This window comes from Aquarana catesbeiana, linkage group LG02, assembly GCF_042186555.1.
Source record: "Aquarana catesbeiana isolate 2022-GZ linkage group LG02, ASM4218655v1, whole genome shotgun sequence".
Classification (NCBI taxonomy): domain Eukaryota; kingdom Metazoa; phylum Chordata; class Amphibia; order Anura; family Ranidae; genus Aquarana; species Aquarana catesbeiana.
Genome location: NC_133325.1, coordinates 561,856,882 through 561,881,068, shown reverse-complemented (window position 1 = coordinate 561,881,068; position 24,187 = coordinate 561,856,882). Strand labels below are relative to the sequence as shown.

Sequence of the window (24,187 nt, the reverse complement as noted above, 5' to 3'; positions counted from 1 at the left end):
GGAGCCAAGTAGTATTTGTTGATCAGGGTGTTCATCAAGGTTTTTGACAGATGAGAGGCACCGTGGGCCCACTGTACCACTGCAGGAAACATTCATCATGGCTTGTTTAATTCCATGATTCTTTCAACTTCTGTGGCTCCTTTTTTGATCCACACTTCTTTTTCTTCTTTGTCAGCTGCCTCCTGTTGCTCCTTGAGGTGAGTCCTGTTTACAGGAGGGTTTTGTAGAATCATGGTGGTTTGTACAGTCTCCTCAGGGGTGTCTATTGGGTCATCCAGGATAGGTGCATTCGCTCTGCTGACCACTTCTCACGTCCCATCTGTAGCTTGTTTCGCAGTGGTATCTGCCAGGTGGTTGCCTTGTGCTTCTCGGGAAACCAGCTTGCCGTGCACCTTTACCTTAAGTATAGCCACTTGTGCTTGGGAGGAGTAGGGCATCCATCAAGTCCTTGATAGCTGCACTGTGTTTTACAGGTGTTCCTACTACTGTCCGGAATCCTCTGGTTTTCCAGATGATCCCAAAATCGCAGGCCACACCAAGGGCATATCTTGAGTCTTCTGCCAATTTGCATGCCATAGTTAGGGCCTGGAGTTCTGCTTCCTGGGCAAACATGGAGGATGGCAATGCTGAAGCCTGAAGAATTGTATCTTCAGTGGTGACTATGAATCCTGTGTGGTACCGTCCAGTGCTGTCTGCATACTTGGAACCATCCACAAAAATTGTCAAGTCAGGATTCTCAAGGGCTGTTTCACTGACTGTCGGTAGGTGTGATGTCTCCATCTTCATCACTTCGAAGCAGTCATGAGCGGTGAGGTGAGGATCATTCTCCAAAGAGGTTCCCCCTCGAGAAGAGGAAGCAGAGTGGATGGGTTAAGGGTATCACATCAGAGGATGGTGATGTTATCGGGGAGAAGCAAGGCACACTGGAGTCTGAGGTGCCTCTGCGAGGACAGGTGTTTGGGCTGTACTTGGTTTAGTATGGCAGTTATGTCATGAGGGGCAAGGAGGATCAAAGGATGGCCCAATACGAGGTCAGCAGTCTTGTCTAAAAGGGCTTGGGCTGCAAAGACAGCTCTGAGGCAGGAGAGTCCCCCCTGGACACTGAGTCCAGTTGACAGGAGTAATACCCAATGGGTCTGAGTCTGTTGCCATGGGCCTGAGCCAGAACTCTTGTGGCATGTCCTTGTCTCTGTGAGACAAACAGTTTGAAAGTCTTTTCATAGTCTGGGAGGCCCAAAGCAGGGGCTGTTGAGAGGATCTCCTTCAGAGTTTCAAAATTGTCCACAGCTTCTGGAGAAAGCAGGAAAGGGTCAGATTTCAGGGCATCATAGAGAGGTTGCATCAAGAGGGAGGCTCCTGGGATCCAATAACGGCAGCAGGAGATTAATCCCAGAAAGGCGTGAAGGGGCTTTTGACCTTGAGACAAAGGGATGGCCTTGATTGCAGCAACTCTTTCTTCAGTGAGATGTTGGGTGCCTTGGGAGATGCAGTGCCTAGGAAAATCACCTTCTCTCTGCATTACTGGACCTTTTGCTTCGAGGCCTGGCATCCCTGCTCAGCCATTTAGCGGAGGAGGCTTTCAGAGAAGATTGAGGCATCACCAAGGGTATCTGCACAAAGCAGGAGGTCATCTACATACTGAGGGAGTACAATGTCTGGGTGTAACTTCATCCAGGTGTCCAGAATGAGGGCCATTGCCTTGGCGAATTGTTCTGGGGAGTTCTGGGCCCCTTGTGCCGTAGGCATTCCTCTCAGTGGTGAAATGAAGGGGTTGTATTGGGAACGTTGTTTTTGGTGGTGTGAGGGTCCAGGGGGAGTCAATTTAAGGAGGGGTTTAGGAAGAGCACTGGGGGGGTGGCTGCTGGATTTGTGTATTGGGTTGCGAGGGGCGTAAGAGGGACTGTAAATGTGTGTCACCAAATAGGTGGTCAAGTGGGTTGTTGGACAGTAGCGCAAAGGAATCCATTGCCCCTCCAGCTGATGAGTCATACAGGGGAATGGATCCAATGTGGGGTGTGCCTTGAAATGTAACAGTCTGTTGTTTTGGGATTGTACCTATTCCAGCATGTCTGTCAGCTTGGAGCATCCTGACAGGGCCGGCGTGACTCTGGTCGGGACTGTGAGAGGAGGGACCGGGTTGGGGCTGAGGTTGGGTCCCTTGGTCCATTAGCATTAGGTCGGGCTGAGTCTGAGTCCCTAGTCCCGGGTCTGTTGGGGCAGGAGGACCAAGGGGGAACCTCTTGAGGCTTGAGTGCCTGGGTTTTCCCCCTGGGAGCTGTCCGAGTCTTTCCCAGAATATACAATTGTCATTAATGGGGTAGGTTGGGCCTTGTAATATGATCCTGAGGATTGGTCTATCACCGGATACATGTGGGTAGGTTCCGGTGTGGGTGGTGGTGCAGGTGGTACAGATTGGGTCAGGCGTGTGTGGCAGCAACCACCCGAGCCGTACAAAGACAAGTGTGCCTTGTCTACTATTAAGCACGGCGGGGGAGGTGTCAGAGGCTCCTCTGTCACTTGGAACAGAGGGGCGGTAGGGAGAGGTGTCACTTGGAACAGAGGGGCCGTAGGGGGAGGTGCCACTTGGAACAGAGGGGCGGTAGGGGGAGGTGTCATTTGGAACAGAGGGGCGGTAGAGGGAGGTGTCACTTGGAACAGAGGGGCGTTAGACGAAGGGCAGTGTCTACTTCCTGGGGACCAGACGCCATTATAGGGTGGTGGCTGACTGCTTAGCTTCCTCTTTTCTGGTTTCTTTTACACATATACAATACAACCATCTTGATTCGTTTCCTGCTCTGTCCACCCTTCCTCATGAATAGCTTTTGCAACTTTGAACCAAGAGTCTGCTGCTCGTAGCAGCCGTGATCTGACAACAGACCTTTTTTATGTTTCAAAATAGTATGCCATTCATCTACCTGTAGCCTTCCGCCCAAACGCATATCAACCCCACACACTTTTGCCAATTTCTTTCCCTTTTTGACAGCACCCTCTCCTTGCCCTTCTAATACCAAGTCACAAGCCAAACTGCCCTCTTTGGGCCTCACTAACTTTTGCCCCATTGTTTCGTTAGCTATTGGAGAGTTTATGCATCCAGGCACAGGGTTTTTATGGCGGTTTTATGAAGCTGTCTTGGACTCAAGGGGTCCCACAATCTTCTGACTGCCACCTGTCCTCTTTCGGACCACTTTCCAATATATAACGCTACCTTGCGTTCTGGCTTGATGACTGGGATATTTATGTGTCTGCTCAGGATTTCAGACGGGTCACAAGGCTGTCCTGGACTCAAGGGTCTGACAATTTATCTATCCGTCACCTGGTACGGTTCAGACTATATCACAGTCTCAAGTTAACGAGGACAAGACAGAGAGAGAGAGAGAGAGAGAGAGAGAGAGAGGGTGAGAGAAAGAGAGAAGAACGTCTACAGTGTTCAGCTGCCAAGCAAGGCTCCTTGCATGTGCCTTCCCAAAACGTAGACCAGTCACAGCCCTGTCCACCCCCGAGGTGGCCACAGGTAGAGAAGCCGAGTAATATGTGATCACTTATTAATCTCAACAAGACATTTAACAGACAAATAAGGAGTACAGCAGTTAGTATTCAATAATGCACCACTTCAACTTTCATTTACAAATCCCAGCTCAAAGCTTTTACATGTCCCAACTCTGTCCTTTTCTACCTCTGCAAGCCCTTCTGGTTGTTGAGGTTGTAAGGGGCACCTTTTGGCTGCATGTCCTGTTATTCTAGCCTGAGCCTCTATGATTTCCAGTGATTTGCCGCAAGCAAATTTGACTGGATAATATACATTTTATCTGAACACCAATACGTGTGTGGTCTCCGGGAATAGGGGTTTATAACCAAGAGACTCAGCCCTATATCCTGGCTCTACCACTTCAATCAACCCCCAGCCCTCTTCATGTATCCCAAACAGCAGACCATAAACAAACTTAGCACATGACATTACCACAAACAACAAGATGTGACCAACAACCAACAACAAGATGTGTGACAACCGTAGAGAAATACAGGATTGTTCAGATCTCACGGGATCCCCACGCCACCGCTGGGGGTATTCCTGACACTCCCTCCTGGTTTTCCAGTGCTTCACCGCACCTGTGCTTTACTGCACAATTATTTATTCCCCAGGAGGAGTTTAACCGCGTCAAGTAATTTCATCCGTGACTATGTAATCAATCCCTCATTGTCAACAGCTGCCACAAAACACAAGATCAATCAACAAAACAGAACAGAACAAAGCAGGTGGCAGATATAATTAGTACAGGTTCAATAGGCTATGGGCAAGATATATACCTGTCTCTTTTCTTTGCTGACCGTGGAGAGACGATACAGACAGAGATTAGCCAATCACGGGGGGTACAGGATAAACAGTAGACAAGATATCAAAAGTGTCTTACCGTTTTCAGAGGTGATTAGTCTCCTTCCTGTCCCCGTGTTGGTTTGTCCTGGCCTTTTCTCAATTGGCTCCCTCACAAATCAGAACCCAAACAGCCCCACGTTGGGCGCCAGATGTTTTGGATCAGAACAAAAGTCCAATATTATTATATCTACCCCTGATCAGATTGTTGAATATAAAGCATGCATGCTTCAAGCAACTCACACTGAGACTTTGTTCAGAGTCAAATTACTTTCTGTTTTATTTCCTCTTTTCCAGACTTTTATATAATTTTGTTAAAGATTAAGATATGTCAATAAGACTATCGCATGCAAACCACAAAAAAGCTACAAATATATAAATACATTAGGACAAAGTATGTGACAAAGTTTTGGCCTTTAGCTGGGACGTCCATGATGAAGTGGCCATGTTCTTGCTTTTTTTTTAAACCGTTGGTGTTATGTTGTTATATTTTGAATGTATTCTCGGAAGCAGGCGCAAACTTCTGTTAACTGTTGCAGTCCAGTTCCTAAGCAAGGGAAGGGTGAGCTTTGCAAAATATCTGAATATGTCTTAAGGCTTATAAGCATAGAAGCTGTTATGTCAGGCATATAAAACATGTACTCATATATACATTGGAATAGACATTTCATGATCCCCTTAATCACATCCATTACAGTACTAGCAGATTTAAATACAGTAAGAAACTGAAGCTGAACTCCAGATACTACTTTAAAATCAGTTGCAGCAAACAGTTATTTTTCCTTTTGGGATAAAGGTTTTACAAAAATAAATAAAAGCTGGTCATTGTAAGCACCCCTGTCAGTGGTAAATGGTTTATCTCATCCCTGTAACTGCAAGAGAGATTTTCTGTTGAGAAACAACAGACTTATTGGCTGGATCACCAGATAAAATAGAAGTAAGCCTAAAAAGGAAACTAATACAGCCATCACATCTAAGAATTATAATATATTATATTATATATTATATTATATATTATAATATATTATATTATTATATTATAAGCTGCAATATAATAAATGTTTGCTTTTGTGTTTAATACAGCTTTATGTAAGTTTCCTTTGTGTATGCTTTCAATCTTTCAGGTTCAGCTGCTGATCTCAGCCCAAGATGTTGATAATTACAAAGTGATCAAGTCTGAGCTTGACAGACTGAGGACCATGGTAGAAAAATCTGAACTCTGGGTTGACAAGAAAGAAAAATCAGGAAGTAGTGGTTCATCAGATAGTAACAAAAAGGAGAAAAAAGAGGTGATACACTTAAACTACGATAATCACATTTACAATTTTATCCTACAGAAGCCATAATATTCTTTTAGGAAGGCACTCCTATCACAAGCAGCTCTACTCTGCTGTGGTCACTGCTGCACCCATTATAAATTACAGAGTCTGGTAAGATGCAGATCATAGTTTCTCAATTTCATAAGTCTGTTGCAACATTGGATGTGCCTATTGTTCATCTTGGTTATTGTATGAGTTCTGAAGAAGCTGCAAAATATGTACGCCTATACTGTAGCTGAAAAGTTTAATATTTTTTTAAGATGATTACGTAAACAAATTTTTATAGTGTAGAAGATTTCAAAGCTCAGTCCACACGTAATGGGGCGTACACACGGTCGGACTTTTCAGCTACAAAAGTCCGACAGCCTGTCCGACAGACTTTCGACGGACTTTCGACGGACTTGCGGCGGACTTTCTAACGAACAGACTTGCCTACACACGATCACACAAAAGTCCGTCGAATTCTTACGTGATGACGTACACCGGACTAAAATAAGGAAGTTGGTAGCCAGTAGCCAATAGCTGCCCTAGCGTGGGTTTTTGTCCGTCGGACTAGCATACAGACGAGCGGATTTTTCGACCGGACTCGAGTCCATCGGAAAGATTTGAAGCATGTTTCAAATCTAAAGTCCGTCGGATTTGAGGCTGAAAAAGTCCGTTGAAAGTCCGGAGAAGCCCACACACGATCGGATTACCAGCCAGCTTTAGTCCGTCAGCGTCCGTTGGACTTTTGTAGACGAAAAGTCCGACCGTGTGTACGCGGCATAAGTGGTGTTTGACTTAGAAATGGAATGTGATTGGCAGAAACACCTACTGGCTTCTTATTTATCCTGTGAATTCCTATTGGCAAGATCTGTCTTTCGTAGTTTCCCAGCTTCATTTCTGGCCACCTTGAAGTTTCAGATGTCATAATGCAATTGGGGTGTTCCAACTTTTCCTGTTGCATTCTCTGTATTATGAAATCATTTACAAATCCAAACATAGATTGGGGATCCTTTATGCCTGCCACATCAGGTGAGCAGACCTGGGAACAGATTTCAGCACTGGAGTCCCTAAGAAACCATTAGGTGTTTTTTTTTTTTGTTACCAGCATATGGGGAAAACATTAACATATCAATAAAATCAACAAGATTGATTTGCTTTCTTTTTAACAGCATGAAGGGGATCAGGGGAGCACTGGAAAACCAGCTACAGAGAAGAGCAGTGAGAATTATCAGATTGTTAAGGAGGTAAGAGTTTGTCATATGTTTTGTCAAAGCTGATGTGGCAGAGTTTCTTGACTGCTTCAAAAGATATACATCATAATTTGTTTTGCTCTATACAAATCGATTAGTATACAGTATATGCATAGAAACACTTTTCACAGTCAGTTTAATCCAAGTATGTAAAGATATTAGTTTAGTCGAGTGTATCATCATAAGGACATGCAAACATGATAGATTATGTTATAATTCAATACTGCTGATCCCTATAAAATATTTTTTTATAATGTTCTTCCCGTTAGATCTTGGAAAAATTGAATAAAATGTGTGGTGTTGGAGAGCAAGTCCGTAAGAAGCAACAAAGGTTATTAAAAAATATGGATGCTCATAAGGTTATGCTGGATCTTCTTCAAATCCCATATGAAAAGGTATTTCCTTTTATCTTATCATTGTAAACAAGTATTTTCCCAAAGATTACTGTAAAGTTAGAACTAAATATGTAGCATTGATAGTTATGATTAGCTTTTTCACTGCCAGGCCCTGCACTCCAATTTTAAACGTAGCTGGCCAGACAATTTTTTCAATTTTTTTCATTGCTTTTTTATTTTTCCCTTACAGCTTTCAAAGCTTTCATATATTTTCTGAAAGCACATGACCAGTAGAATAAAAATAAGGTGCTACTGATTTTTAGGGCACAAAATTGTTTACCAAAACAAAATTTTCTTTGAAATAAATTAAAAAACATAGAAAATAAATATTGTTTTTTACTTAACAGAAAGTAAGTAAGATAGGCAGTCTTCCTAATCTGCCTCTTCCTAGTCCACAGAGCTGTTCCGTCACTTCCTCATCTTCGATGAGCTCCCCCGTTGTCTTCTGGGACCTGTGTGTGTCCCAGAAAACGACGGGGCCATTCACAAAGTGCCGCATGACCCGTGCATGCGCAGTAGGAAACAGGCAGTGAAGCTGTAAAGCTCCCCTTCCGGTTTCCCTTAGTTGCTATGGTGGCCCCAGCACCCGATCCGATGGAAGGATCAGCCTCGGGGGGCCGACATTGCGGGCTCGCTGGACAGGTAAGTGCCCTTATTAAAAGTCAGCAGCTACAGTATTTGTAGTTGCTGACTTTAAAAAAAAAAAAACGGATGGAAAACCGCTTTAACAGATAAAAAAAAGCACATTTTACAAAATTCCTACTAAATAAAAAAGCTAACCTGTATTAAGTTAATAAACAACAAATATTTGTACATTTTAAATTGCTCCTTTTTGCAAAATGGTGAAAATTGAACATACGCAAAAATGTAAACATTCAAATTGCTCTAAAATCTAGAGGTCTTAATTTTTCACTTGCAGCTTTCAGAGTTTGTTAAGGACCCCCCAAACCATATATTTTCTGAAAACATAGAACCAGTAGGATAAAAGGAAGGTGCTACTGATTTTAACGCCCCACGATATTTGCACAAATGTTTATCAAAACAATATTTTCGCTAAAAATACACTAAAATCATTATTAGTAGATACAAACACAACAAATTTTACAAAATTCCTGCTAAATTCCTACTAAATATAAAAGTTTAACCTCTATTGAGTTAATAAAGAACAAATATTTTTAAATTGCACCTTTTTGCAAAATGGTGAAAATTGAACGTACCCAAAGCTATAAATAACCAAATTTCTCTAAGAATCTGGAGGTTCTCATTTACAGCTTTCCGAGTTTGTAAAAGACCCCCCAAACTATACATTTCCTGAAAGCATAGGACTAGTAGAATAAAGGAAAGATGCTACTGATTTTTAAGGCCCCACGATATTTGCACAAATGTTTACCAAAACAATAATTTTGCTAAAAATGCACTAAAATCATTATTAGCAGATACAAAAACAGCAAATTTAAAATAATTATTTCTAAATTCCTACTAAATATAAAAGCTAAACCTGTATTGAGTTAATAAATAACAGGTATTTGTAAATTTTAAATTGTGCCTTTTTGAGAAACGGTGAAAATGGGACATAGCGCAAAAATTTCTTAAAATCTGGAGGTTTTCAATTTTCACTTACAGCTTTCAAATTTTGTAAAAGACTCCCAGAAACCATTTTCTGAAAGCACATGGCCAGGAGAATAAAAAGAAGGTGTTACTGATTATAAAGGCACCGCGCAAATGTTTATCAAATCAGTATTTTTGTTAAAAATACACTAAAATCATTATTAATACAGAAAAAAGGAAAAGGGGAAATGGGACTTTATATGAGGTGTATCATTGCAAATGATGATACGTGAAATATATATATATATATATATATATATATACAGTACCTTGAAAAAGTATTCATACCCCTTGACATTTTCCAAATTTTGTCATTTTCAATCGGAAAATGGAAAGAGTATGGCACAACTGCAAACCTACCAAGACATGGCCATCCACCTAAGCTGACAGGCCAGACAAGGAGAGCATTCATCAGAGAAGCAGCCAAGAGGCCCATGGTAACTCTGGAGGAGCTATAGAGAGCCACAGCTTAGGTGGGAGAATTTGTCCACAGGACAATTAATTAGTCATGCACTCCACCAATCTGGGCTTTATGGAAGAGTGGCAAGAAGAAAGCCATTGTGGAAAAAAAGCCATAAGAAGTCCCATTTGCAATTTGCGAAAAGCCTTTGGGGGGGGACACAACAAACATGTGGAAGAAGGTGCTCTGGTCAGACCAAAATTGAACTTTTTGGCATAAAAGCAAAACGCTATGTGTGGCGGAAAACTAACACTGCACATCACCTTGAACACACCATCCCCACCGTGTAACATGGTGGTGGCAATATCATGTTGTGGGGATGCTTTTCTTCAGCAGGGACAGGGAAGCTGGTCAGAGTTGATGGGAAGATGGATGGAGCCAAATACAGGGTAATTTTAGAAGAAAACTTGTTAGAGTCTGCAAAAGACTTGAGACTGGGGCAGAGGTTCACCTTCCAGCAGGACAACGACCCTAAACATACAACCAGAGCTACAATGGAATGGTTTAGATCAAAGCATATTCATGTGTTATAATGGCCCAGTCAAAGTCCAGACCTAAATCCAATTGAGAATCTGTGGCAAGACTTGAAAATTGCTATTCACAGATGCATCCAATCTGATTGAGATATTTTGCAAAGAAGAATGGGCACTTTTTAGATGTGCAAAGCTGGTAGAGACATCCCCAAAAAGACTTGCAGCTGTAATTGCAGCAAAAGGTGGTTCTACAAAGTATTGACTCAGGGGGGCTGAATACAAATGCACGCCACACTTTTCACATATTTATTTGTAAAAAAAAATTGGAAAACCTTTTATCATTTTCCTTCCACTTTACAATTATGTGCCACTTTGTGTTGGTCTATCATAATAAAATCCCAATACATTTACGTTTTTGGTTGTAACAAGACAAGTTCAGGGGCATAAATGCTTTTTCAAGGCACTGTATATATGAAATTTGTAAAATGTATTATCACAATCATATTGGTCATACCGTAATCCTAAGAAAAACATTTGTATCAATCAACAATAATATATTAGTAGTCAAAAAGATATATATATATATATAATTTGCTATTGCATCATTTGCAATTACACGCCTCATACAAAGTCCCATTTCCCCTTTTTCTTTTTTTTCTGTATTAATACATTAGGGATGGAGGCCTATCATTACTGGGCTTGTCAGGTCACACCTTTTCCTATTTGTCCTGAAATCATTATCGGTGGATTCATGCATGGCACAATTTACAAAATTCCTACTAAATACAAAAGTTAAAACTGTATTGAGTTAAAGTGGTTGTAAACCCATTTAGTAAAAATCACGCAATCCCCTGGCTTTCATAATACTACTGTCCTTTATATGTGCCTTATTAAAAAAAAGCCATTCTATATCTTATTTTACCACTTCAACCTCGGAAGGATTTACCCACTTCCTGACCAGGCCATTTTTTGCGATACGGCACTTTGACGCTTTAACTAACAATTGCGCGGACGTGCGACGCTGTATCCAAACAAAATTGACGTCCTTTTTTTCCCACAAATAGAGCTTTCTTCTGGTGGTATTTGAACACCACTGTGGTTTTTATTTTTTGCGCTATAAACAAAAAAAGAGCAACAACTTTGAAAAAAATAATTTTTTTTTTACTTTCTGCTATAATACATACAATTATACATACAAAATAAAATACAGATCTCATATTTAGGAGGTCATGTCATGCTTTTTTTCTATTACAAGGGATGTTTACATTCCTTGTAATAGGAATAAAAGTGACACAATTTTTTTTTTCCTTTAAAGAACAGTGTAAAAATAAAAGGTAAAATAAATAAGAAAAAAAAAAATGTAAACGCGCCCCGTCCTGCCGAGCTCGCGTGGAGAAGCGAATGCATATGTGAGTAGCATCTGAAAACGGTGTTCAAACCACATATGTGAAGTATCGCTGCGATCGTTAGCAATAATTCTAGCCCTGGACCTCCTCTGTAACTTAAAACATGCAACCTGTAGATTTTTTTAAACGTTGCCTATGGAGATTTTTATGGGTAAAGGTTTGTCGCCATTTCACGAGCGGGCGCAATTTTGAAGTGTGACATGTTGGGTATCAATTTAATCGGCGTAACATTAGCTTTCACAATATAAAAAAAAAAAATTTTTCCAAAAAAAGTGCGCTTGTAAGAGTGCTGCGCAAATACGGCGTGACAGAAAGTATTGCAACAACCGCCATTTTATTCTCTAGGGTGTTAGAAAAAAATATATATAATGTTTGGGGGTTCTAAGTAATTTTCTAGCAAAAAAAACAGTTTTTAACTTTTAAACACCAAATCTCAGAGAGAGGCTCTGTCTTTAAGTGGTTAATAAGGCACATATATAGGACATTTAGTATTATGAAAGCCAGGGAATTGCGTGATTTTTACTTTTAGTTACGTTTAGTTATTACAGCAGCAGGAGGGGGCGGTGGGCCCTGACACAGAGCTGACGGGCAGGGAGGGGAGGGGGGAGGGAGGATAGAGGGAGACAGAGGAGAGCTGCAGATAGCAGCAGCTGACGGACACGTAAATTGACCACGGTGTCGGGGCTCAGCAGCCATGATCTACTGTGGTCAGTTTACAGGGGGGGAGGGTATAGCCAGGCAGGATTAGCCAGATATTTCAGGTGATAGAGAGCGCCAAATTACACTGCACACGGACCCCATGGGGTAAAGGACCGCACTATACCGCAGATGGACACCGGCGGCAAAAAGCACCCTGAGGCGATTCAGTTCGCATAGGTAGCGCTATAAAAGTCACTCATTTATTCATTCAACATGCTTTAAAGGAGCAGGATCCATTTTTTAATTTTTTTTAACGTTAACGAATGCTTATTAAATAAATAACAAATATTATGTACATTTTAAATTGCACCTTTTTGTGAGATGGTGAAAACTGTAATTAAAAACAATTTAATCCAGAGGTTACTATTTTTCACTTACAGCTTTCAGAATTTGAAAAGAACCCCTAAACCATACATTTTCTGAAAGCACATATCCCGTAGAATAAAAAAAGTGCTACTGATTTTTTGGGCCCCAAAATAATTGTGCAAATGTTTATCAAATTGCTATTTTCACTAAAAATACACTAAAATCATTATTGGTGCATAAAAAAACAACATAACTTACAAAATCCCTGCTAAATTGCTACTAAAGCATCATTCACCTGTGGCATAAAACATCTGTGCATCCCTGTACAGGTAAACACGACCTTGCAGGGGTTAGCCTGTGTACGCCCTGTGTGAACAAGAGCCCCTTTCACACGAGCACAGCGATTGGGCCCGTCTGTCCATTTTACAGGCGGGCCCGATCAGGCCACCCATTGTTCTCTATGGAGAGGCTGATGTAAATGGACATGTGTCCGTTTACACCCGCCTGCATCTGATCCAGTCCGCTGAAAACTGACGGCTGGGGATCCGATCCTCATCCGTCTAGCAGATCGGATTGGATAAGAATTGGATGGAAATGGACAGGCGGTTCATCCGACCGCCCCATAGAGAACAGCGGGCTGTGCCTGTGTCCACTTTGCATTAGCGGAGCGGACATGGACCTGTCATCCGCCTGCTAAGCGGGGATCAGCGAACACATTTCCCACTGAGGCGGCAGATCTGCTTGATGGAGTCTGCTCCCTGTGAAAGGGGCCTTACTATGTTTATTTTAATATGTTTTAAATTTTTTTTACAATTATAATATTTTATATTTTGTATTCTTTTATGAGATATCAGAGGTCTAAACAGACCCCTAATATCTCTTTTTTGAGGTAGAGAAAGGGACTGAAGACAGTCCCTTTGTCTGCAGCCTGAACTGCACATTACATGAATGAATGAGTCACTCCTATTCATTCATAAACTGACACATAGTAAACACGGTTTACTATGCTCAGTTATCAGTGGACACAGGAACAATCGGTAGTGATTGTTGCCCGTGTCCATTGTAGTACAGGGAGGGCGCTGGTAAATACATGTTTATCAAGCCCCCCCAACCTCACCCACCCCTGCACTGCTCCACCCTCCTCTCTCCAGCTTGAGTGCTGAACAGCAGCTACAGGCGGTGAGAGGGAAAGGAAGGAATGCCGCCATCCAGCAGCGATGGATGGGGGAGCCGTTTTAGAGGAAGGGGAGCGAGGGGAGATGGAGAGAGGGAAGCAGTGGCATGGGGGGGGGCATTTGAAGTGAATAACTCTGATCAGGTGATTGTAATCCGCTGATCATGGCTATAGGTTTGTTTAGCAGAGTCTACTGAACAATTCTGATATAAGTTTATGGACACTGAAGTAACCATGAGCTTATATTATAGCAAAGGGAGGAATGAGGTCCGGGCCTGACTAGCTAGAAACAGTGTTGTAGGTCCGTAAGACGTATGGACCTAGCAGTGAAAGGGTTAAAGCTCAGTCACAACCTGAACTTTTTATGTGGAGAAGGATTAGAACATCTGCCACTATTTATTTCTGCGTTGGGTCATTTCCCCTTATGCCTTGTTTTTTTAAATCCATCAAAAGGAAAAGGGAATAAGGGAATCAACATATAGAAATAGCAGGTGCCAAACTGGAAGGAGGGCAAGCATGTATATAATTATTTATAATTTGATTAACCACTTGCCTGCTGGGCACTTTTACACCCTTCCTGCCCAGGCCAATTTTCAGCTTTCAGTGCTGTCACAATTTGAATGACAATTGCGCGGTCATACAGCACTGTAGCCATATGCCATTTTTATCTTTTTTTTCACACAAATAGAGCTTTCTTTTGGTAGTATTCAACCACCACTGAGTTTTTAACTTTTTGCTAAACAAATGAAAAAAGACCAAAAATGTTTTTTATAAAAAAAATGTTTTCTTACTTTGCAAAATTTTATAACAGAAACAAGTACTTTTTCTCCTTTGCTGATGTGCGCTTATGAAGCTGCACTGATGGCCACTAAAAGGCAGCACTGATGAGGCGGCACTGATGGGCACTGATGAGGCTGCACTTTTGGCCACAAATAGACAGCACTGATGGCCACTAACAGGCAGCATTGTTGGGCACTGATAGGTGGCACTCATGGGCACTGATGGGCAGTGATTGACAGCATTGATAGGTGGCACTCATGGGCACTGATAGGTGGCATTGATTGGCAGCACTGATTTGCAGTACTGGTGAGCACTGATTGTCATCACTGATGGGCACAAATATGCAGCACTGATGGGAAATGTTGGGGCTGCACTGATAATCAGGACACTGATGAAGCTGTAGCGTCATTTTGATATAGCGCGGTCGGCAAGTGGTTGAACTAAAAAAAACTTGTTTTGATTTTTTTTAGGGGGGGGGGGGGGAGGGCAACAGAATTCTCCCTTCATTACAGCTAAGAATGGGATAAGGCCTTGAATGGACTTTACAACCAACTGATGTATAAATTATTTATTATAAACTCTTCTTTAGGACTGGAAATTTATGTATGTGATCAGCAGTATCTGAGTATGTTATTTCAAAAGAAGCCCCAGTAATACACATTTTGCAGACACTTGCAGTTAAAGCCTTGCTGTAAATGTATTATGTTGGCAGGGTGTGATTTTTTTCTAACAATTCTTTTGTGAAACCTACTTAACAGAGCATTAAACTGGCAAGTCTGTTCTAGGTCTGGGCTTGACCATTCTTTTTCACAGCTTATTACCTCTTTAATTTCTGTTGCTTTGCTGTGTAGTAGCGGTAGCTGGGTGTGATATTTATCGTCAGGAAACCTAAATCAATAACTTTTCAACAAAAATAAATGACTCAGGCAAGCTTATTTACCTGAAGTGTATTGTAGCAAACCATTTGTTTCACCTTTAAGAAATGTTTTTAAATGCATATAATTTTCTATCTCCCACCAACTTTGCCATCAGAATGTAAGTATTGAAGGTTTACCTGAAAACAACAGAACTTGTATTGACAAAGCACTCCTTAATTGTCCATAGAAACTAATTTGTTGTCATAAGGTAAAAATTGCTTTCTCTAATAAATCCCTTTGGGCTTTGGTTGTGTGGATTGCCTACCCATTATAAATGAGGCATTTCCCCTACAAAATGAGCATTGATTTCCTTTGAATGAGTAATCTCCAGCTAACACAGTAGCCATACTCCCTATGGTGAAGTGATCATGGCCTAGTTATCGAGCAAAGGAATTTTTCATTATTCTGGGAGCAAAAAGCTTTCACCTGTAAAGTTATTCAAAACATATGATATAATATAACTATTCTATGAACAGATATTACAGTTGTTTTGTGAATCATATGTTTGTTTCTTTACTTATTTTAATTCATATTTAGTGACAAGTAATGCCAACAGAATAACAATATAATCACAGTACATAGTACAAGGAATAATGTAGATTATGAGGTAAAGATAATTTAATGTAGGATATTTTATGCACCCAAATGTGTCAAAATTTTGAAAACCCATCAGCACCTAGAAAATTTCACATATGTCTAGGAAGCAAGAGCAGTCTAAGCATTTTAATGACCTCCATGCCGCAGTTATTGTGAGCCACCATTCCAGTGTCCTACATAAAGCATATAAATTTATGGAAACCTCTAAAACGAATGTAGAATACCTGAAGAGAAGTTAAATCCAGAATTGCATGATGGACCATGCTGGAACAGGAGCCTGGTTAATGCCATGGAGAAGTAAACTGGATAAATGAGATTTGTGCCTGCAAGTGGATTACTCATTAGCATCCTACATCTTTTGGGGGCACTACTCCATTGCGTTATGATCTCAGCATGATTTATTGCTGGAGAATGCTTAAGGTAGATTGGGTACACACTGTTTTTTTAGAGCCATGCAAGAGGTTGGGCTAAACCAGAAAAGAAAGACATATATCTAATATATCTGATTGGCCTAAATACATACAGTCATACCTGTCAAATATGCAGTGAATCATAGAATTCATGAAACACAAATGCCTGGATTCTAATTGTGATACTCTCTATAGTCCAGGGAGACCAGCAGGTGAATTATCAAGCCAAACATTTGTAAACTAAGGTCCCTTTCACACTGGGGCAGGGGTGGCGTCGGCGGTAAATCGGTGCTATATTTAGCGACGCTTTACCGTCGTTTTAGCAGCGGCATTCGGCTGCTATCGGTTTTACCCCCCTGCTAGCGGCCAAGAAAGGGTTAAAACCACCGCAAAGTGTTGCTGCAGCAGCGCTTTGCCGGCGGTATAGCCGCACTGCCCCATTGATTTGAATGGGCTGGAGCGGTGAAGGAGTGGTGTATACACCGCTCCTTCACCGCTCCAAAGATGCTGCTAAGCAGGACTTTTTTTACCGTCCTGCCAGCGCATCGCTCCAGTGTGAAAGACCTCGGGGCTTTCACACTCAAGACACAGCAGAGGCTCTTTCAGGGCACTTTGCAGGTGCTATTTTTAGCGCTGTAGCACCTGCAAAGCGCCCCAGTGTGAAAGGGGTCTAACAGTTCTCCTGACTTATCGCTACTTGTCGCTTAGCTTCCTTGTGAAGCAATTCTAGCAAACATAGGTTTTGTTTATATTTTCAATGTTACGTATTGTAGATGCGTATCAATTTTTTGCACTTGGCTTCCCCTATTATACCATATGTTTATTTCAATATAAGCTATACATATATAATGCAGTGTTATATATAATGATTTATTTCTAACTTTCTTCATACGTCCGGCAGAGGTAATAAGCTAACAAAAAGCAAAGGGATTCTTACGAGGTTGCTCCATTGCTTTCCTTTTTTCCTCTGAGCACAGCTCTTGAACATTCTAGAAGCGCCTGTAGAATGTAAATTATAGCTGTAGTTTAGAGTTAGCTCTGCTTTCTTTGCTTCCTCAGGCTCTGCAGCTCTAAATGAGGCACAAATTATAAATGGGACATTTTTCTTCCAAATTATCCTCAATTCACATGAAATTGCCCCTGAAAAAAATGTTTGACAAGGCCTGGGCGATAAATTGATTTCTTATCTGGAGTGAAGAGTTATAGCTATAGCTCGCAACAAGGTGCTGTTCTAGGAAATGAATCAGAAAAGCACACTCACAAATGCTGTGCATGGATATGCTAATCATTTAAATGCACTGTGCAGCAATAGACAGATATGTAATGTACTTTGCACGATCGTTGGCTCGAATGTTGATGTAGTGGTAAGGAGATGTCTATAGTATACATCAAAATAATGTGTAGTGTGAATAATATATTCATGTTTAATGAGGTGGACTATTTGCATTAGGGCATTGAGGGAAAAACAGGAACTGCTACCGTCATTTTATGGCCCCTGCATTACTGTGCATGAATGCGTTATATAAATACAATTTATAGTGCTTTGTGTTGGCCGATCTAAACAGTACATATGACCCTCCTTGTAAAGATTCCAGGCTGATAAAACAAAGTGGTTCTACTTTTCTAGCATTGATTAGAAGACTCGGCTTTATAAAGCGTAGAACATAAAAGTGGTGACTGTGTCCTTCTGATCCCCAGTAACAAAATAGCCTTTCAAGATTTAGCATGCTTTTTCAACAAGGCTCTTTTATTATATTAGTTTGGACAACTATACAGTATAAAGGCAAAGTAAGATATACTATAAACACAACAGTAATATTGTGTACTTAAGCAGTATTGTGTATTTTATACTTTTTTTTTTTTAATTGTTTTTAATTCCAAGCCTGGGTATGCCCGGTAGGCTTTATTTTGTATTTTTCACCTTATATTCTTACAATAAAAATAATTTAAAATAAAAAAATAATTAAAAAAAACAAAAGCAAAGAAAAACAAGGTGATTGGCAACCAAGGCCTAAGGTGACTTAATTTAAGATATCTGGATTGTGCAAAGTAAATATCATGTCGTTCTCTCCCAGTATACAGTGCCATACCTAAATAATAAACAGAAGCAAAACAGAGCATCATATGAAGGTGTTGCCGAGGATCCGACAGTATCCCTGGACTCTGTGCAAATATCCCATACCTTGGAGAATTTTTTTGCCATCCCCTAGATTCATATGTAAATACAATGGAACCAATTTGTTGACAATATTCTTCCAATAATCTAAGGTGGGGGCTTGGGTAGATTTCGATTTAAGGAGTATAGACTTATGTGCGTAAAACAATAAGAGGCCTATCAATGTTCTCATAGATTTAGAGGTAGCCAGTAAATGAACGAAACCTAAAATGCAAATGTCAATAGGTACAGCAATAGTGGTGACTGTGCAGATACATCGGGAAACCACTGCCCAGAATAATTTTATGCCCGGATACTTCCAAAACACATGCAGGAATGTGGCAGGTCAGCCGTACAGCGCCAGCATTGTGAGGAGTGTGAGGGATAAATCGTATGTAACCTTTCAGGTGTGAGATAAACTCTATGAAGAATCTTAAATTGTATTAGTCTGTCTCTGGCTGAGACCAAGGTTTGCATAGGGTAGTCCCAAACATCTTCCCAGTCTTCTAAATCTAACTCTGGAACCTCCTCGCGCCAGCGCAACAATAACTTGTCGAGGCCATCATGAACAGAGAGTTGAAGAGACTTATATATTGAAGAGAGTGGTTTACCTAGACTATCCTCACGTAACATAGATTCAATTCTAGACAAGGTTATGTTTATAGGCTGATTGCCAAATTGCAACTGAAAGGCATGATGCAAGTGAAGGTACCTGAACAGATATGAATTGGGGAGGGCATAATTCACTTTAAGGGTGTTGAATGTCTGGAGCACTCCCCCTTCACAAATTTGGCCAAAATATTTTATCCCCTTAAAAGCCTCACAATAGGGTCAGGAATCAGGAAAGAATGCTTTAGGGAGGGATTATGCCATAGTGGTGTATGTGGTAAAAAAGTATTAGAGGGCACTGGGTGCTGAAGTTGCCATGCCTTAATGACAGCTCTCATAGACTGAGTGAGTGGGAACAAGGCTAACCTACCTCTATATAGTATATTATATAGTGCTTAGTAAGAGCCGAGCTGTGCAGCCTCAAGCACAACGGCAGCATTAGTCTCATTAGCTTTCAACCAGTTGTGGGCCTGAGTAAGCAGAGTGGCAAGATAATATGCAAATAAATTTGGACATGCCAGACCACCCTCAGTCCATGACCTTTGCAAAATTTACAGTCGAAACCTAGGCCTTTGAGCTCCTCAAAAAATGAGGTCACTACAGATTCAAATTGCCTAAAATATTTCCTAGGGATACACATCGGGGCATGTAAATGCTTTAAAGGCATCCCACACCAACTGAGGGGATGCAGTGGATTCATTTACCTCCCAGTAGTGAGGACCTTAGTCCTGCAGCAGCTCCTGCACCCTCTCATTATAAACCCATTTAGAGTCCAGGTGCCAGACACCCAGGGATCTACCCTCCCCTACCTTCACAGTAATTTCCATCGGGGAATGGTCCACAATGCCAGCCAGCAGATAGGAAGCACCCCGAATGGTAGATAGCATAAGTCTAGAGCCAAACGCCAAATCAATGTGCGAGCCAGATTTGTGTGAGGCGGAATAACGAGAGTAAAAATGGTCTGGAGGGAATTTATATCTCCAGATCTCTGTCAAGTCAAAGGTGTGAGCCACCCGCTGAGGATTGGAGGAGTCCAAGTCAGCCTGCAAGGCAGCATTAAAGTCCTCAGCCCAAATAACTCTAGTGAGCTGTAATGGTGCCAATTTCTCTTGGATGGTGTACAGTATGCAAGGAGAAAAGGGCGGGGAATCTAAACATTGAAAAATGCATATTTCACAGTACCAATTTCCAGAACTAAAATGTTGTATCTGCCTACTGGGTCTAAACATACGTGTATAACCTTATAAGCAAGAGATTTATGTAGAAGAATGGTGACCTCCCTGGTATAACTGGAATAGGTGGTATGAAATGCTTGTTGCACACATGCTCTTTTGAGGGATAAAATTGTATTCCTTAGGAGGTGAGTCTCCTGTAAGAAGAGAATATGTGGTTTGTGAGATTTAAGGAATTTAAACATCAGGGCTCTTTTAAATTTATTATTAAGACCCCTTATTTTCCAAGAAACTAATTTCAACTCCATGGGGACACTATAGTAGATATGCATAGCAAAATGGGCACAGGGTACAGAGAGGTATAGGAGGGGCCCTGAAACCAACCCAAAGGAAGGAAAGGGGACCCACCCTCCAGGGGAGTTGCCACACCCCTAGGGAATTAACCCCTTGATGAGGGCACTCCAGCAAATGAGGATAAATGTTAAGCAAGGCAATTGTTTACCAAATAACACAAAAATAGTGAACATGGTAAATATAGTAAACTCCCTACCGAGCAGCAACCCCAACAACTATGCCAGTCAGTTTGATACCCGTAACTAACAAAACGTCGGTTTTCTTTGAAGAAGTCCGGGAATGCGGCATTGGTGAAGCCTCTTTAGAAAGGCAGAACCTGAGGCGCTAGGTGTGTAAACTAAGTACTTAACTAGCAAGGTAGCTTCAGTGAAGAAGAAACCAAAAAAAAAAGAAGGGTGTATAACATGACTAGGATCATAAGGACTGCTTACTTCCACAAACTCAGTGAAGAAAGGCTTGTCCAGTAGAGCCGAAGGTCAAATGTAGCAGTCCCAGGGAGCAAACCTTACAGTAACAAGGATATTCGGATTATCTTTATGAGAGTAACAAGGATTCAGCCAGGAACAGGATGAGTATTAAGGAGGTCAGCTGGATTAGCTAACTTGTGGCCAGTAGCTGGATACAGAACAACCAAAATAATAGATCTTAAAGGAAGATGCCATTCTCAGAGCAACTCTTAAAAGCGACTTGTAATGTTGAATTGGTGTAACTTGCTCATCCCAGGGTATTCAGCCAGTCATCCGCGTTGGCCGGGGAGTTGAAGAAACAAACTGAGCCGTTATGTGGGACCCGGAGGCGGCTGTATTTAATGTTCTTTTCACGTTTGCGCTTACGAACCTCTTTAAAAGGTTTTCCACTTATGTTGCAGCTCAGCTAAAAAGTCCGGAAAAAGTAGGCTGGAGGAGTTGCCATATGGAAGCGTGGGGTGTCTACGAGCCTCGTAGAGAATCCTGTCACAATCCCTGTATTTGAGAAAACAAACAAGGAAGGGTCGGGGATTTGCTCCAGAGATAGCGCGACCTGTGGGTACACGGTGGGTACGCTCAACGACATAGGTCGGGGAGACATCAGTGAAGCCTAGCAAGTTCTTAAATAAACCTTCCGCAAACTCAGCTGGCTGATCGCCCTTTTCACCTTCCGGGAAACTTAGAACACGGACATTGTTGCGCCTCGCCCTGTTTTCTGCGTCATCTGATTTAGTGACTAGCATTTGTATTGTGCATTGTAAGTCAGCTATTGTGTTGGTGTGAGCTGCTGTGAGGTCCTCAGTGGCGGATATTCTGGATTCTGATTCAGTCAGCCAACTTCTGATTTTATCCAGGTTATTTTTTATGAGATTACATTCTTCCGTTAGACGATCTATTCTCACAAGCATGGAGGTTTTGCTATTCTCAATGGCAGCTAGGATCGCAGTGATACCATCTTGAAGGGAGGAGGCAGGAGAAACTGTGTTCGGGGATGCCCCAGGCTGCTCCATAGCTAGCTCAGATAGTAGGGCCTGCAGCCTCCTAACATGAGAGGCATCTGGTTGCGGAACTGGGACAGAAGGTGGGCGGCTTGGCGTAGTTGTTTTTTTAACACCCCTGTTTTTAGTGCCCGTGTGAATAAGGCCCATACCTTTATTAAATGAATGGTTTAATATGAAGGCCATTAATGGAAAAATGTGTGAACTCATATTTAGTAACTTGGACCTCCCTTATAGGCAAAAAAAACCTCCACAAGCTTGCTTTCTGTAGCTGCTAATAACTTAATAGAGATTAGGAGGCATTTTGGTTACATCCTACATAAAAAAAATTTCAGTTCATGTACAGTGGGGACAGAAAGTATTCAGACCCCCTTAAATTTTTCACTCTTTGTTATATTGCAGCCATTTGCTAAAATCATTTTAGTTAATTTTTTCCCTCATTAATGTACACACAGCACCCCATATTGACAGAATTGTTGACATTTTTGCAGATTTATTAAAAAAGAAAAACTGAAATATCACATGGTCCTAAGTATTCAGACCCTTTGCTCAGTATTTAGTAGAAGCACCTTTTTGATCTAATACAGCCATGAGTCTTTTTGGGAAATATGCAACAAGTTTTTCACACCTGGATTTGGGGATCCTCTGCCATTCCTCCTTGCAGATCCTCTCCAGTTCTGTCCGGTTGGATGGTAAACGTTGGTGGACAGCCATTTTTAGGTCTCTCCAGAGATGTTCAATTGGGTTTAAGTCAGGGCTCTGGCTGGGCCATTGAAGAATAGTCACAGGGTTGTTGTGAAGCCACTCCTTCGTTATTTTAGCTGTGTGCTTAGGGTCATTGTCTTGTTGGAAGGTAAACCTTCGGCCCAGTCTGAGGTCCTGAGCACTCTGAAGAAGGTTTTCATCCAGGATATCCCTGTACTTGGCCGCATTCATCTTTCCCTCGATTGCAACCAGTCGCCCTGTCCCTGCAGCTGAAAAACACCCCCACAGCATGATGCTGGCACCACCATGCTTCACTGTTGGGACTGTATTGGACAGGTGATGAGCAGTGCCTGGTTTTCTTCACACATACCGCTTAGGATTAAGGCCAAAAAGTTCTATCTTGGTCTCATCAGACCAGAAAATCTTATTTCTCACCATCTTGGAGTCCTTCAGGTGTTTTTTTAGCAAACTCCATGCAGGCTTTCGTGTGTCTTGCACTGAGGAGAGGCTTCCGTTGGGTCACTCTACCATAAAGCCCCGACTGGTGGAGGGCTGCATTGATGGTTGACCTTCTACAACTTTCTCCCATCTCCCAACTGCATCTCTGGAGCTCAGTGATCTTTGGGTTCTTCTTTACCTCTCTCACCAAGGCTCTTCTCCCCCGATAGCTCAGTTTGGCCGGGCGGCCAGCTCTAGGAAGGGTTCTGGTCGTCCCAAACATCTTCCATTTAAGGATTATGGAGGCCACTGCGCTCTTAGGAACCTTAAAGCGGAGCTCCACCCAAAAGTGGAACTTCCGCTCATCGGATCCCCCCCCCCCCGGTGTCACAATTGGCACCTTTCAGGGGGAGGGGGGTGCAGATACCTGTATAATACAGGTATCTGCACCCACTTCCAGCATAGATATCCGCAGGATCTGCGGGTATTTACGCCACTTCCCCTTCCCCCTCCGCTGTCTGCTGGGAAACACACAGGTCCCAGAGACAGCAGGGACCATCCGTATTGCGCTGCGCGACTCGCGCATGTGCAGTAGGGAACTGGGAAGTGAAGCCGCAAGCCTTCACTTCCTGATTCCCTTACCGAAGATGGAGGTGGCAGCACCCGAGGACCGAGAGACGGTTCGGCCTCGGGTGCCGACATCGCAGGCGCCCTGGACAGGTGAGTGTTCAAGTTTTAAAAGTCAGCAGCTGCAGTATTTGTAGCTGCTGACTTTTAAAAAAAAAAAAAAATTCGGCGGAGCTCCGCTTTAAGTGCAGCAGAAATGTTTTTGTAACCTTGGCCAGATCTGTGCCTTGCCACAATTCTGTCTCTGAGCTCTTCAGGCAGTTCCTTTGACTTCATGATTCTCATTTGCTCTGACATGCACTGTGAGCTGTAAGGTCTTATATAGACAGGTGTGTGGCTTTCCTAATCAAGTCCAATCAGTATAATCAAACACAGCTGGACTCAAATGAAGGTGTAGAACCAGCTCAAGGATGATCAGAAGAAATGGACAGCACCTGAGTTAAATATATGAGTGTCACAGCAAAGGGTCTGAATACTTAGGACCATGTGATATTTCAGTTTTTCTTTTTTAATA

The 24,187-nt window shown here is 41.9% G+C and overlaps 1 protein-coding gene across 3 annotated transcripts in view; it reads left to right on the top strand.

The window, feature by feature from the left end:
* ITPR3 (inositol 1,4,5-trisphosphate receptor type 3) overlaps positions 1-24,187 on the top strand; it is a 475,039-nt gene that overhangs the window by 255,366 nt on the left and 195,486 nt on the right. For all 3 annotated transcript variants that reach the window (XM_073616048.1, XM_073616047.1, XM_073616046.1), the window contains exons 26-28: positions 5,494-5,658; positions 6,843-6,917; positions 7,193-7,318. In XM_073616048.1, the coding sequence (XP_073472149.1) occupies positions 5,494-5,658; positions 6,843-6,917; positions 7,193-7,318 (366 nt within the window). The remainder of the gene's footprint in view (positions 1-5,493; positions 5,659-6,842; positions 6,918-7,192; positions 7,319-24,187) is intronic.